This window comes from Olea europaea, chromosome 15, assembly GCF_002742605.1.
Source record: "Olea europaea var. sylvestris chromosome 15, O_europaea_v1, whole genome shotgun sequence".
Classification (NCBI taxonomy): Eukaryota; Viridiplantae; Streptophyta; class Magnoliopsida; order Lamiales; family Oleaceae; genus Olea; species Olea europaea.
This window is the reverse complement of record NC_036251.1, coordinates 27,118,499-27,134,767: the sequence shown is the minus strand read 5'-3', so window position 1 is coordinate 27,134,767 and position 16,269 is coordinate 27,118,499. Positions and strand designations below refer to the sequence as shown.

Genomic DNA, 16,269 nt, shown 5'->3' with positions numbered 1-16,269 from the left:
ATTTTTTCACTAAAAAAATTAATTTTTTGACCGTTATTTCGCTATTTCAGTCGTCATATTTGACTTCTTCTCTCACAAGTGAACTCTATTTTTTTTCTAATCGTCAAAAAATCAATTATCAAAATCACTCCCAAACAGGCTCTATATTTTAAAATTATAATTTCAAGAGCAATAATCACAAATTATTAACACACGGTGAACCCGCGTCGACAGATTTCCCGGCACCGTTGAACCGTTTCCCAAAAGAAATACCCGTCCCCACCACACAGAAAACACCCGCCGTCTGTCCCTTCCTCTGTATATAAAGCAAAACCCTCATTCTCTCCCCTATAGGGCTTCGCTTTTACGCCGTAGGCTCTATTCATTACCCTCCTCTCTCTCACACACTAGCAAGAGTGCGATGGCGCAGTCTCTAGAGTTGCTACTGATTCAATTCTTGATGCCCGACAATGACGCGCGGCGGCAGGCGGAGGACCAGATAAAGCGGCTGGCCAAGGATCCGCAGGTGGTACCGGCGCTAGTACATCACCTCCGCACTGCCAAGACACCCAATGTGCGGCAACTAGCCGCCGTGCTCCTCCGCAAGAAGATCACAGGACACTGGGGTAAACTCTCTCCCCAACTTCGACAACTCGTCAAGCAGTCCCTCATCGAAAGCATCACCATGGAACACAGGTTCGTATGATATTTATTGTTGAATTTTATTTTTTGTGAATAACTATTGAGCAATGAGTTACATGGGAAATTACTTTACGTTTGACTATTTTTTCTGTTGAGTTTATGCACGCTGCTGAACAGTGGTAAGTTATAGCGTTATCCCCCATTCTGGATTGATTATCTTTTTCGTGAAATTTAATTCCAAAGCTCCAATATATGCCTCTAGGCAGAGCTTGCGTGTTTTATTCATTGAATTTCTTAGTGTTTCTCCAAATTCATCACTATTCAATTCATTATAAATCAATTGATCTCTCCACGATTTTTTTTTCTCATTATTAAATACAAATTCCTGCTGAATCGTGCCGTATATATTGATGACATACTTATCTTTGTAAAAACTTTGAAAGAGGTAGTTGTTTTTGGGTACCAAATCATGCTATAAGGTAGGAATTATGTTCATTATTGTTGTTAGACGTTTTTCTTTAACTTGTGGATTTTTTTGGTCAAAATGATTCACACGATGGCTTTTCTTTTTCCAGTCCGCCGGTGAGACGAGCTAGTGCAAATGTGGTGAGTATCATTGCAAAGTATGCTGTTCCGGCTGGAGAATGGCCTGATTTATTGCCATTTCTATTTCAATGTAGTCAAAGTCCTCAAGAAGACCACAGAGAAGTATGTTTTTCCTGGTCTTGCTTTTGCTGAATTCCTTTTAACTTCTCCTAATACTTGATATTTCGCTTTTGCTGTTTCTGTTGCACTTTCAAATCTAAAGGGTTTTACATTTACCAAATAAGTGACTCAGTCTAGTTCTAATGTCACCTCTCCTAACAAACAATCAATTTTTGGAAATACTTGTACACTACTTATCAATCAATATCCAGCTGTACAAACCAAGAGGTGAAAACTAGCAACAACACCCTTAGCTGTACGTACATACTAGAGTAACTATATCACCTTCTAGACTTCCAGCATGAACTCGTATTCTCATTTTCATGCAGCAAATTTCCATCTTTCTTCTCTTACTGTCACAGTTAGCAGTTCAAATCTCCTTGATACTCTGAACTAGTGTTTGTCAAATCTCGTTCTTTATCTTTCCTGGAAACTTCCTCAACTGTTCAAATCTTTGGCAGTTTCTCCCCAGTAGCAGGCACCATCACTTGCCCATCTTTACTTTCCCAGCATTGTGGACAATAAATTTGCATAAAACTTGCATCCAACATACTGAAAATCTGAATACATCTTTTTTATTTCCCACTTTTTGGAAGATCATAAATTACGCAATTTTTACTAAGGATCTGTTTGATTGTAAGAATGGAATTTCGGTGGAAAGAAAACGAATTTCAGGGAATTGAATTGCCTAAAATTTGTTTTCCTGGGAATTATCAATTAAATATATTTGATTGGTATAATTTTTCACCTGAAAATGATGGAATTTTTGATCTTTTGGTGTTTGTATGACTTTGTTTTTCATGAAAATTGTCAATTAAAGGGATATAATTTTTTACAATTGTGGAAAAATTTGTTCCCATTGCTGGGGAATAAAAATATCAAAGCTTTCCACCACCAATTCATGGAAAATGCACATGTGGGGGAAAAGATGGAAAAGGTTTTCCATGGAAAAGTTTGCTATCAAACACTCAATTTTGGTGGAAAATGGAATTATTTTCTATGGAAAACTCAAGCTTTCAAACAGGCCTAAGTGAATGAAGGATACATTGTGCTACTAAATTTATGCATATCGTGTGAGAAGCATTCCATGAAATCTACAGGTAAGAGATGAAGGGCTACATTTTTCATGATCAACTGTCAGTTAAAAGGAGAAGTGAATTTTGATTCTAAATCCCTTTTGTACTGATGACTGAGGATCATTCTTGAGCTATGGCAAATCATACATGGCTAGTGCTAATTGCCATCATGGATGAAATCCTGATTTAAATTTTTGACATATGAATATCCAGAAATTGCTGTATATGTATCCCCTCTGCCAAGGAGAAGTCCTGTCAACAGAGAAACATCAAGTCCTATATGGCAAAAATCTAGATCTTTTTTGTTATTTTTCTTTTTACATTTTATGTACCTAGTATAACAGGCTAAAAATGGTAGCTTATTCTTTCTGATACAGGTGGCATTGATACTTTTCAGCTCCTTGACTGAAACAATTGGGAATTCATTCCAACCCTATTTTACCGATCTACAATCTCTCTTACTCAAGTGCCTTCAAGATGAGACTAGTAACCGTGTTAGAGTTGCTGCTCTCAAGTAATAATTGTTTTGAAAAATTTGACTGACTTCTATTGAGATGATGAAAAAGATGCTTATGTATTTTATGTATCATCTCATCAGGGCAGTTGGTTCTTTTCTCGAGTTCACTCATGATGAAGTAGAAGTGGTGAGTTATTTTATTCAACTATGTCTACATGCTGATTGTAGTCTCATCCATAAGATCAATGCGATCTCGGTAGAACATGGCAAAATGTGGATAGTTAAACTAACCCACGTTTGGCCCCCATTAAATTTCATCTTATCAAATTAAAATTTCCTCTCCTATTTTCAACCATACAATCTTCAATAAAATAATATTGCACGTAAATCGAAAACTTTTCATTCTTTTACAACTATTCATTTTTCAAGAAAAAACTATTCCCCTCATTATAATCAAAATTAATAGGGGCCAAACGGGGGCTAATACTAACATGGTCTGATGTTGCAAAACATTCATTCACTAAAATTCTATTAAAAGTATGCTTGATCATTAGGATGGGTGAAAAAGGATCTGTTCCTCGATTTTTTTGAGAATAAGGCTTGACTTGTCATTGTCTGTCTTTAGATTTCTTTGCCAAATTCAATTTTCCTTGGTAATTATAATGATTCTTTAACATATTGAATGATTGAATTGGCTCTTTATATTAGATAAATCCTCTTATAACGATTTTTTCCCTAATATATCCTCCCTTATCCAGCCCCTCACACAAAAGAGAAAGTCTTATCTTGTGAGAGTTCATATTCCTATGGGATTTAGCACTGTTATCATGTCACAGTGCGATCTCTCTGTTCCATAAGAAGGAGAAGCTCGAAACAGTTGGCTATATCATGATATTTCTTGTGTTAATGTGAGGCGTGCTTTTGATTGCTTCATCATTTCTTTATGAGGGCATAATTTCGAGCCGAACATGTAACTGTAACCCTTATGAAATGAAAATGGATGATCTACAACAAACCGTGTTGATAAGCTGGTTCTTTTAGTTACTATTTTAGTAGCATTATGCTCTAATATGGCAGAATCATTGTTTTTGGGCATTCTTGAGGCTAACACAATACTCTAATCTTGAAGATCAAGTTTCGTGAGTTCATTCCCAGCATTTTGAACGTATCGAGACAGTGCATTGCTTCTGGTGATGAGGATGTTGCTGTGATTGCATTTGAAATATTTGATGAGCTAATTGAATCTCCTGCTCCTCTTCTTGGTGAATCTGTCAAAGCCATAGTTCAATTTTCTCTCGAAGTTTGTTCAAGTCCAAATTTGGAAGCTAATACACGCCATCAGGTCAGGAGAGTCCACTACAATCCAATCTACTTAATTAATTTTAGCATTGAACTCGTAGCTATGTTGTCTTTTTGTTATTGAAGCTGTTACTTTACTATTTTTCATGTTTCGTTTCTTATATCAGGCTATTCAAATAATTTCATGGCTTGCGAAGTATAAATCCATTTCGCTCAAAAAGTACAAGCTTGTTGCACCAATCCTGCAAATTATGTGTCCATTGCTTGCAGAATCAACTAACAGGGATGAAGACGATGATCTTGCCCCAGACCGAGCTGCTGCAGAAGTCATCGATACCATGGCTCTAAATCTGTCAAAGCAAGTGTTCCCACCTGTTTTTGAGTTTGCTTCTCTTAGCAGTCAGAGTGCCAATCCAAAATTTAGGGAAGCTGCGGTTACATCTTTAGGTGTTATTTCTGAGGGCTGCCTGGAGTTGATGAAAAACAAACTGGAACCTATTCTTCATATTGTCTTGGCTGCCCTTAGAGATCCTGAGCAAATGGTACGAGGCGCTGCATCCTTTGCACTGGGTCAATTTGCTGAGCATCTGCAGCCTGAGATAGTATCTCATTATGAAAGTGTTCTTCCTAGTATTTTGAATGCCTTAGAGGATGCGTCTGATGAAGTTAAGGTACTGACATAATAAATCTAGCAATTATACTATACCACTCTCTCTCTCTCTGTACTTTCTAACGTTTTACTTATCCTTTGGCAGGAGAAGTCATATTATGCATTGGCAGCATTTTGTGAGAACATGGGTGAGGAAATTCTTCCTTTTCTGGATCCCTTGATGGGAAAATTAGTTGGTGCCCTCCAAAGTAGCACCCGTAATTTGCAGGAGACGTGCATGGTAAGAGTTGACTGTATTTGCTTAGAAGTTTAGAGCACTAAACTTCTAAGTTTCACTGATCTTTGCTTGATTTTATTGCAGTCTGCTATTGGTTCAGTTGCATCTGCTGCAGAACAAGCTTTTATTCCATATGCTGAAAAGGTTCTTGAGTTGATGCAAATCTTCATGGTTCTTACAAATGATGAGGACCTCCGGTCACGAGCGAGGGCTACTGAACTGGTTGGAATAGTTGCAATGTCTGTTGGGAGGGCAAGGATGGAGCCAATTTTGCCTCCTTTCATTGAAGCTGCAATATCTGTATTAAATTGTTGCTTTGATATTAACGAAGTTATTAGTTTTTGGTACATTCGATTGAGGGGTTTTATATTTCAGGGTTTCGGGTTGGAATTCAGTGAGCTTCGGGAGTACACTCATGGATTCTTCAGCAATGTTGCAGAACTTTTAGATGATGGATTTACTCAGGCATAATTTATCTCATGCCATCTTACCCTTTTATGCACTTGTTATTTTAAATCTAAAATTATGCATCACATTTTGGAACAGTATCTTCCACATGTAGTTCCTCTGGCATTTTCCTCCTGCAATCTGGATGATGGCTCTGCAGTGGATATTGATGATTCTGAGGAGGATGAGAATGTCAATGCATTTGGTGGAGTCTCATCTGATGATGAAGCACATGATGAACCGAGGGTTCGCAATATCAGTGTAAGAACAGGGGTTTTGGATGAAAAAGCAGCAGCTACACAAGCTCTTGGATTATTTACTCTCCACACGAAGAGTTCCTATGCACCGTATCCTTCACACTTTCCTCTGTCTATATTTATTTTACTTATATCCTGAGGTAAACAGTAAACATTAATTTTTGGATGCCTTATTATATAATTAAGGTACTTAGAGGAGACCTTTAAGATTATGGTTAGACATTCAACATATTTCCATGAGGACGTCCGCCTTCAGGCAATTATTGCTCTGAAATGTGAGTTTCAGTTTGCTATGTACTTTTTCTTTTTATTGTGCATCTGATAATCCTGTGTTAAATTTCACATTTTCATGCTTTATGCTTTTGTCTGAAGATACCAGTAATAAAATAAAAACAGTAAAATTTTGTAGAAGCATATCGAACTTTAGAAATTCCTGGGTTGGAAGCCCCAACATATTTTACATGCCCTTGCTGTAAAAGAAAAGATGCAACAGATCACATCATTTCTATCATTAAATGGAGCCCAACACTCACCCTTCCCACGCCCAAAGCATGTCTTGGGAAGAAAGAAAAGATCTCCTGAATTCTCGTTTTCTTTTGAGTGTTGTCTTATTGAAGTTTTGGGAATAGGATGACATTAGCTTCCTCAATGGCGGAATGTTGTTGTCTTGAAATGGATAATTATCGTAATATGCTACATTTTAAGTCTTAACAGCTGTTTTGCTTTTTTATGCTGTTCCCCAAAATGAATGCTATATGCTCTGGCCTTTGGTATCTAATGATGTTTGTTAACTTGTATATCTTCAATACGCTAAATTGTCAGTTGTCATATGTAACATATCTAGAAGAAAGTATGACCACAGGTTTAAGTTGATATATACACCTGTAATAACTTTCAACTGGCTTTATAGCTTTCTCCTGGTCATTTTGTCTAGGATTATGGTTTTCTAAAAGGAAATTTAGCTTCTCCTGAATCTTCATTTTCCTTTGCACATCTGAACCTAATAGCTGTTCTTGCATTTTGATTGATGGATGATGCCCTCCATTTATATTAACTGCCCTCTCATGTTTTATTAATATGGCGTGGCAGATATATTGATGGTTTCTCACGCAGTTTTCCAAGGTCATAATGTGAGTGCGAAATATCACCCCTTTCCACTCTTTGATTATGTTGCTCATCATTCACTATTCATGATGTGTGGGCAAATTTTGATTATTCTTCTAGTTCAAACAATTTACGGCTTGTATTATCACCACTTTGTTAAGTACATCGATTTTTTTTCTAATTCTTTTAGATTTGGCCATTGTTTGGGCTAAAAAAGTTGACAAAAATCAAATCAAAGTCAACAATTAATTTTAACCACACATTTCATAGACCAAAAACTTATATCAACTTTTTAATTACATTTCATCAACTTTTATCTAAATCTAATAAAAATATGATTTTGAGCAAAATGAAAAAGAGGCCTAGTTTTTTTTGCATGTTTGCAATTAAATTGATTAAAATGGCATCCATTACTCGAGTTATTTAGTTGTTCCTTCATGTCATGAAATCCTTTTGGGCGACATCCATTCTGTCTGGCTGGATATTCTTACTGAAATCACAGATTCACTTGTTTTCTGCAGGAAGGAATTGCAAAGACAAAAGAAGTTCTTGGTAAGTATCAATTATTTAACATTCACTAACTTAGATTTTTTATTGTATGCTTATTCCTAAAGCCTGTGAAAACCTTTACCATCTCTTGTGACAGATACTATGATGAATATTTATATAAAAACAATGATTGAAGATGATGACAAGGAAGTTGTTGCTCAAGCTTGTATGAGCATTGCTGACATCATGAATGATTTTGGGTTCATGGCTGTTGAGCCTTGTGAGTGCAAAATCTGGTGGTCCTTTTTTTTTTTTTTTTGATCCTGAAATATCTATTTTTCCTGTGAAGAAGCTTACCAGCTGTTCTCCCTTTTTCCTATGTTCCTATGGCAGACTTTCCTCAACTAGTTGAAGCAACTTCGGTATTGCTTAAAGGGGAGTCAACATGTCAACAGATAGAATCTGACAGTGAGATTGATGACGACGATCCTGAACATGACGAAGTGCTCATGGATGCTGTTTCTGATCTCCTTCCTGCATATGCAAAGGCCATGGGCGCTCAATTTGCTCCTATCTTTTCGCAACTGTTTGCACCTTTGATGAAATTTGCAGTTAATAAAAGCTGCTTACTGTATTGCATCTGAATATGAATCTCTGCACTTGTTTTGTTTCATTTCTCACTGGTTTCTGTAATGGCAATTGTAGAAAGCATCAAGCCCACCTCAAGATCGTACGATGGTTGTTGCGACCCTAGCAGAAGTTGCCCAGCATATGGGTGCTCCAATTGCTGGCTATGTTGATGTAATGCTGAGCGATTAACAGTGCATTTTCCGTTACTTTCTGGTCACATGATATTAATGTAATGGATATACTTCAAATTTCAGGCTGTGATGAACATTGTACTTAAAGAATTAGGGTCATCTGATTCCACTAATAGGAGGAATGCAGCATTTTGTGTTGGTGAATTGTGCAAAAATGGTGGGAACTCTGCTTTGAGGTATCCTTCCATATGTCTAATGCATAATTACTTTGACTGCCGTCGTACCCATATTCTTCCCATTCACAGCGAAGAATTCTCCCATACTTCTTCTCTCTCTATCTATAATGTTGCTATTGGGGTTGCGATGGTGACTGTGTGATGGTTGATCCTTATCTTTTTGCATTTGTCTTGCTCACATTCCTAACTTAGCTTAATTGCTAATATATTTCATCCTCTTTTCTTTCATGTTTACTCATATCTCCTTACATATCTAATAGATACTATGATGATGCTCTACGTGGCCTTTATCCATTGTTTGGGGAATCAGAGCCGGATAATGCAGTTAGGGACAATGCCGCTGGTGCAGTGGCAAGGATGATTATGTTTCACCCGGAGGCCATTCCTTTGAATCAGGTTCACCTTCCAATTCTTTACTTTGAAGTTGTGCTTATATTTTGCCCTAATTTTATTTTTAACACACAGCCGCTTTATCAGGTCCTCCCTGTTTTCTTGAAAGTTCTTCCTTTGAAAGAGGACAAGGAAGAATCAATAGCTGTATATAGCTGCATCTGTAATCTCGTTTTATCATCTAATCCTCAGGTACTCAGATTATTATTTTTTTTTATGCCCTTAACTTCTCAAATCATGTTTGTTTTGAACTACATTTTTCCGACTTCTTTAATTTTTTCTTTTATTGCGGTTTTGTCAATTTGTTTTCTTCCATTTGCAGATCCTGTCTAACGTTCCCCAGCTGGTTGATATATTTGCCCAAGTTGCTTCATCACCCGAAGAAACACCTGAAGTCAAGACGCAGATAGGCAGGGCATTCTCTCACCTGATGTCAGTTTATGGTCATCAGATGCAGCCTCTTTTGGGCAATCTTTCACCCTCGCACGCTAATGCCCTAGCGGCTATCGCTCCTAAGAGTTGACGCATAAACAAAGTCAGCCTACAAAATTTTGTTCTATTTGTGGTCCGTTCTCGCTATTGAGCTGCTCCCTTTGGACATTCTACGCCAAACAGATGTTGAGACGATAGCCAGAATGAAAGTTGGTTACAGCATAAATGATTTTTTCAAATGGCGTGCTGAGGGAGATGTACATGATTTCGTGATATAGGGAAGTACAACAATATTTACAGATAATTCATCATTAGCGTTTTTTATTCAATGACAGGTAATGACATTTATTTTTTCTTTGAATTTTAATTTTTGGTGTGAGAATTTGTGGTTTGTAATTTTAATGGAGTTGGGCGATGTGTTGTCATCCCAACCATTTTTTTCTTGTGTTATCATCTATGGCTGTAACCAGTGATTTTATTTATTTATTTATTTTTGTTGACATTCTTTCTCTATAAGTTATGATTTTGATGGGTTTGTTTGTATAAATGTTGTTCGACATGAATTGTAAATTTTTTTCCCTTCCAATCTCTGTAATTTGCTTCATTCATACCTTCATCCTGTGAATAAATAAATCAATTGATGTACAGTAAACCCATTAATAGAAGCGTGATAAATCATAAATAATGGAACAGGCGCTGACTTGAGAAAGAAAGAGGTCGAAAGGTCGAATTGGCGTTGAGTCGATTATAGATGAAACATAAATAAATGTACCAGAAAAATTGAAAAAAGAAAAAGAAAAAGAAAAAGAAAGTTAATTATCTAAATCAATTTATATATCTATAATCTACAATATATTAAAATATCACATCAATGGAGAATTATTTTTTGAACGATTTTAACCTCCCTATAATTTATTTATTTCAATAATATTTTACTTTTTATTTTTCGATATGTAATAAATGCTACATAATTATTGTTATTTATGAAATTTGTGTTATTAATTAATTAATTAACATTCATATTAATCTAGATTTAATGAATTTTCACTTGATAAACTTACATGAATCTAGAGTTATTATAGATAAATTTATTCATATTCATGTATCTGAAAATTTTAATGGGTGTTTAAATTTGTGTATTAACAATTAATTTTTATGAATCAAATGTACTATAAAAAGATTGCTCATTTATAGTATTTCATCATTACCAAAAATTTGAATCATAGAAATTGAGTTTTGAGAGTACAATTTTTTTCTCTTAAATTTTTATGCTAAATTTTATTTTTTTTAATTTGTCCAAGACTCATCAAATCTTTCAACAAATTGGTATCAAATATTTATTTTACATCAATTATAAACTTTTTTTTAGAATAACGTGCAATGCACATTCAACTTTGACTAGTGTGAATAAAAACACTCATTAAACTTGAATATTGATGATTGTTTGGTAATCATTAATTTATTTTATGATTTGCTATAAGATCATTTTTAATCATATATTCACAAAATAAAATATTTTACACTTGTAACAAAAAAAATTCCCTACTTTTTAACCACACTTCCTACAAAAAAAAAAAATCGTTATTCAAAAATTATTTTTAAATAATAATGGTTGTTAAATAGGCTCTTACTTTTCGCTTGACCACTTCTAATGTCAATAGAAAACAAGACAATTAATATATAACATTTTATTGTGTTGTTAAAATTAAATTAAATGAGAAATACAGAGTGAATGGGAATGGGAATGGAAAAAAAATATCAAGTCAAGATGTAAACTATATTGAGCTTTAAATTATTATACATTTCTTTCGAATAAAATTAACATGCAATGACATGATAAGTAAAAATTTCTTAATAAAGTGGATTGAGAGAGGAAATTATAAAGAGTGCAGTTGATAGGATATATCCCTATTTGGTAGGGATTAAAATTCGAATTTTAATTTAAATTAAAGTCAACATTTAATTTTAATCACATATTTTATGAGAATAACAATTTTTCAACCACATATTTCATTAATTTTTTATCAAAATTTACTAAAAATCTGATTTTAATCCCTACCAAACGAGAGCACAATGTTGTACCTTTATGGGTCGTTAAGTCCAAGTCGTCGGGCTCTATATGTTCAAAGTTTTTCCCCTTTTTCCTGGGAAAACATTAAAACCGGTCCATCTAGTGGTTTTATAGTTAGACCGGTTGGTAGACTAGTTTTTGCTCTTTAGTTGTACGGTCCAGTTTTTGGTCAGTTCTTAATTTTTTTTCGATTGAAGAGGCTATAGTCCAATTCAATTTTGACAAAATCAATTGATATAAACAATTATAATCCCACTTGATTTGCATTTAGTAGAAATTGACTTACGATTTGCTGGCACTTAAGCCACTTAAACATAGACACTTAGTAGGGAGCCTTTTGCAGATGAATAACCAAATTTCACATAACAATGTTACAGAAGAAAAAAAACTTACTTCATAGTATTATTTACAAAACTCATAAAGATTTAGAATAATGCTACACGTATCGAATTTTTTTACCGAATCTTTTACTTAGCACTCACAACAGGGGTGGAGACTATGGATCGTCATTTTTAAATTCACGCGGTGCCTGCCATACATTGTAAAAGTGGGGACACCATTCGATAACCCCTCGAATACATATATATTTATCCGAAGATTTATAGTATTTGCATACTAACTCAAAACTAATTCAAAAGAGAAGGAAGCTTTTTGTTTAACTTCAAGATAAATGACCAAACATTGGTTTATAAGTAAGACATATCAAGTAAGTTGATAATTATATATATAGCCTAGTTACTTCATAATTCTCTATGTTTGCTGTTGCTTTAAGTTTGCAACTATTTTTAGCTACTTTATCAAAGACTTTATTTACATAAAAATCTGTAACAAAAATATGAATAATATTGATGCCTATCAATCATCTCAACCAAGAAATTACCTTCTCTCTCAATCCTTCAACATAGTTTGCCAAAATTGAATTTTCACTTGTCTGTCCAAAAAAGATAAAAATATTTTAGGTTATAATCAAAGTCAGCCTCAAAATTTTGACTTACAATGACATTTTGCATTTATGATAATATTACAAATTTAGTTATGAAAATAAAGGGCATTTAAAGAACGCATACTGAATCTTATTATTATTATTATTATTATTATTCAATCATCTCAACCAAGAAATTACCTTCTCTCTCAATCCTTCAACATAGTTTGCCAAAATTGAATTTTCACTTGTCTGTCCAAAAAAGATAAAAATATTTTAGGTTATAATCAAAGTCAGCCTCAAAATTTTGACTTACAATGACATTTTGCATTTATGATAATATTACAAATTTAGTTATGAAAATAAAGGGCATTTAAAGAACGCATACTGAATCTTATTATTATTATTATTATTATTATTATTATTATTATTATTATTATTTTAAGTACAGCGTGGGAGGGGTTTTAGAGCATGTCATAGTTTTCAAGAGAGGTTTTCAATTAAATTGGAGACTTTAGACCGGTACACATGTTATATTTTTTTTTCATTGTTTTGTAGGCTAAATTAAAAGAGGAAAATTATAATGAATTCATAATACTAGCACTTTTCGCATCTAATTTAATATCAAAAATCAAACCTTTTAAAATTGTTAGAACAATCAACATTACCCAAGGATTTCTGTTTTGCTCTAATAGAAGCTATGTTTAATATAATCAATATATGGATAAAATAGTTCTCGTGGAAACGATTACTTGCTTATCAATATTGTACACTTAGTGAAATTTTGACAATCACTGTGCAAAACTTACTGAAAATTCTATCATTATTTTATCAATGGAGGTGCAACAGTAACAATATTAATAAAAAAATATTTATAAATATTAATTAGTATTTGGTGCACCAAATTAGGATAAATAGATATTTTTGTTAGAAAATTATAATGAATAAGTCTGTACTGTTATTTAATTTTTATTCAGAAGATACTCATTTAAATTAATAACCATAAAATGTGCACAAGCTTAAGGTTTAGAGTTTAGGCTAGATAAGAAACAATAAATGATGAACATATTCATTTTAATCTACCATATTACTCTTTATATTGTATTATTTATTATAGTTTTATACTAAATTCTTTATACGATCTATTGGATATGTTATAGGCAAACCTAACAGTACAAATTTTATATCTTTTATTTTCTTAACTTTATTTTTAGTTACACCTTGAAAATTATAAATAATGGGCCTAAAATTATAATTTTATATATTCTAGCTATTGTATTTCAGTTCTAACTGAAACAACCTTGTGGATCAATGATCATGGTTGTACTTCTGTGGAATTAGGACAATGATTTTTGGTTGGAGGAAATATTATTATATCTTGTAAATTGATTTTTATTTTAAATAGGAAAAGGATGAGGGATCAGACAAGTTTGAACTATATTTTGCCATTTTTAATATTTCAATTTATTTATTTTATTGCAATTCGTATATTTATGTCTAGCAATAAGATTGTGTATCATGATTGTTTTAGTACACGGTGGCTCTTATGATAAATTTTTAAATATCTACATAAATTTCAAAATGGAATATCTAATTAAAGTTAAAAAATTGTAATAAATTTTAATTTCTGGAGATAAATTGTGTACCTGAATGTGTAGATGATAGCAGAATCTAGTTTGAGAGACATGAAGAGTAGATGCACTTTTGATGCAAATGCCTTGCTCGTCTTCCAATTTCTGCAGCAATTTTGTAAATGCATTATTATTTTCCATGCAAATTTGAATGATAGCTTCTCCCTCTTTAACTTCATTTACAGAAACTGTAGTGCCACTGCCAGTTATTTGCTGTGAATTCTGAGCAGGACTAATTTCAGCACTCTCTTCTGATTGAGTTATATAGTTTTGTTTCTTGAGCTTAAGTGTTTCTATCTCGTTTTCGAGATCCGGGATGTACTTAAGAACACGATCGACTATGGCCGGTGCACTCCATCTCCTCTGTAAGAATTTGAATTAGTCGTAACTCATGCACCACTCATTTATATCTATTTATAAACAAAACCATTTATTAACAATTTCCAAACAAGAAAACATCTGTTTTTGTGGTAGTGTTGCTTGCATTTAATCTTAAACAATTGGGACCTCACCTTTGATCTTGATCTAGAATAATCCGGAAGGAGTGCACGGAGAGCAAGATAAGACGCGTTAAGCTTCATCCTTCGAATTCTCTCATTGGCATTATGATTCATCTTCTTGGCAACTGATGTCCCTTCTTCATCTGCACTTTGTTCTTCGACCAATCTTTTCTGATTTTTTAAGTCCTCATTTACTGGGCTGTACTTTATTTTCCTTGTCTTGGAATTATTTGATTTATTTTGCCTATACAACCTCCTTGGTTGTGGCTGCACTAACGATGGTGCTGCTGCACCACCACCACCATTCTCCACCGTAGCCAGCGCCGGAGGTTCACAATTATTGATGGCAGTCTCAGAAATGCTGTACTGTGTAACTGCTAGCTCCTCTATATTTTGTAAAAGTGGCCATGATTCATATTCCGAAGGATCAATAGGGCATAAATATTCTGAAACCTCAAGATTCATTTCTGGTAAACTTGACATTTACCCAAGGGACTAGATTGAAAGAGATTAATTTCTGATAAAGATCAGTACATAGGACACAAAAATAATTGATTCTTACTTCGTACTACTTCGTAGAGAGTACTATCTGAACTAGTACGTCCTTGTACTTCAAGGATCCGCCACTCCTGGTGGTCCAAACCCCAATCCTAATTGCTTTCTAAAATTAATTTTCACTTCTGCAACCCTAGAAATCTTAACCCTATATAAATTTTATGAACCCTAGAAATCCTGCATAAAGATAACATTCGCAATATCAGTGTATTAATTTGTGCCTACACAAACCTAAATGTATTATATTATAAGCCAAAATAACACCCAGTAAAATAAATAATTCAAGAATCAAGAACAGAAAATCAGCACAAAATAGTCAAATTCTTGATCAAAATAAAGATCAGTTAACGCAGTTTCATGAATTTTTGAGAAATCAACGGACAAGAAATTAACAAGATTACCATATATCAATTTCTTGTCATTACCTTATACATCTGAAGCATCAAAAATCACAGATTATCAGTGTGAATTCGTGATAAAATAACTAGTTAGTGAAGCCGGAGAGATATTTAGCCCTGGTTTGGCTCCCATTAAGGGTGTGTTTGATTACATTAATTTTCCATGGAAAATATCAGTTTTCTATCCAAATTCCTACTTAGGAGGGTGTATTCAATTGAGACTTTAATGACTTTTTGAGATTTAAAAAATTTAGGGGTATTCAATTGAGATTTTTTGAGACTCTCTAAAAGTCATGGTGTATTCAATTAAAACTTTTATAGACTTTTAAAAAGTCTCTAAAAGTTACGGTGTATTTAATTAAAATTTTTTAGAAGTCTCTATAAGTCTTACGGTATTCAAATTTTAATGACTTCTAGAGACTTTTATAAAAGTCTCTGAAGTACTAATTTTTAAGCAGAAAGTACTCATATAATATCTTAAAATTTGTCTCTCATTAATCACAAGATTTTAGGAGACTTTCACGATCTTTTTTTTTTTCCAATCTTTCTTTCCTTTAATCTTTTATGGACATGTATAATTAAAACTTATTTTTTATTTATTATATTCCATTTATTTTTTTTTCTCTCTCTTATTATTTATCTCTATTTCTATAAAAAAAAAAAATTAAATTGGATTCTTATAACTTTTTTTTCTTTTTTCATTCATTTTTTGAGAAAAATACCTATTTTTTTTATTAAATTATGAAAATTTATAATTAAATTTAAATATATTAATTTTTAAAAGTATACTATACTAATAATATTAAATCCTATATATATGTATACTTTTGATTATTAATTATTTAATTAAAGTCTTAAATTTTTATTTTTTCAAATTCTTTTTTATTATATGGGAAGAAGAAGAGGAAAGAAAATGGGATATGAGAATCGCACATCAAATTCATGTGAATTCTATTTCAAATGAAAGTTTTCAAAAATCTTTTGAATTCCACAAAAGTCTATAAAAATTTTAAAATGAAAATTCATAGAAG

The 16,269-nt window shown here is 33.1% G+C and overlaps 2 protein-coding genes across 3 annotated transcripts; one reads left to right on the top strand and one right to left on the bottom strand.

The window, feature by feature from the left end:
- Positions 1 to 213: 213 nt before the first annotated feature.
- On the top strand, positions 214 to 9,663 carry LOC111410714 (importin-4). Of its 2 annotated transcripts, XM_023041191.1 has the most exons (20): positions 401 to 675; positions 1,197 to 1,329; positions 2,780 to 2,916; positions 3,001 to 3,046; positions 3,989 to 4,201; positions 4,326 to 4,829; positions 4,914 to 5,048; positions 5,130 to 5,345; positions 5,421 to 5,510; positions 5,592 to 5,839; positions 5,936 to 6,024; positions 6,839 to 6,879; positions 7,375 to 7,405; positions 7,500 to 7,622; positions 7,736 to 7,953; positions 8,048 to 8,143; positions 8,227 to 8,339; positions 8,600 to 8,735; positions 8,817 to 8,921; positions 9,052 to 9,663. In XM_023041191.1, exons 1-20 carry the CDS (start codon positions 401 to 403, stop codon positions 9,250 to 9,252), a joined length of 3,150 nt encoding a protein of 1,049 aa, XP_022896959.1. In that variant the 3' UTR covers positions 9,253 to 9,663. The 2 variants fall into 2 exon arrangements, with proteins under 2 accessions (XP_022896958.1, XP_022896959.1); XM_023041190.1 differs by having other exon boundaries at positions 214 to 675; positions 8,600 to 8,921.
- Positions 9,664 to 12,334: 2,671 nt separating this feature from the next.
- Positions 12,335 to 15,368, bottom strand: LOC111411066 (transcription factor bHLH160-like). Its single transcript, XM_023041639.1, has 3 exons — positions 14,298 to 15,368; positions 13,801 to 14,148; positions 12,335 to 12,406 (listed from the first exon to the last, which is right to left on the bottom strand). The coding sequence occupies exons 1-3, from the start codon at positions 14,766 to 14,768 to the stop codon at positions 12,335 to 12,337; spliced, it is 891 nt and encodes a 296-aa protein (XP_022897407.1). The 5' UTR covers positions 14,769 to 15,368.
- Positions 15,369 to 16,269: the final 901 nt, after the last annotated feature.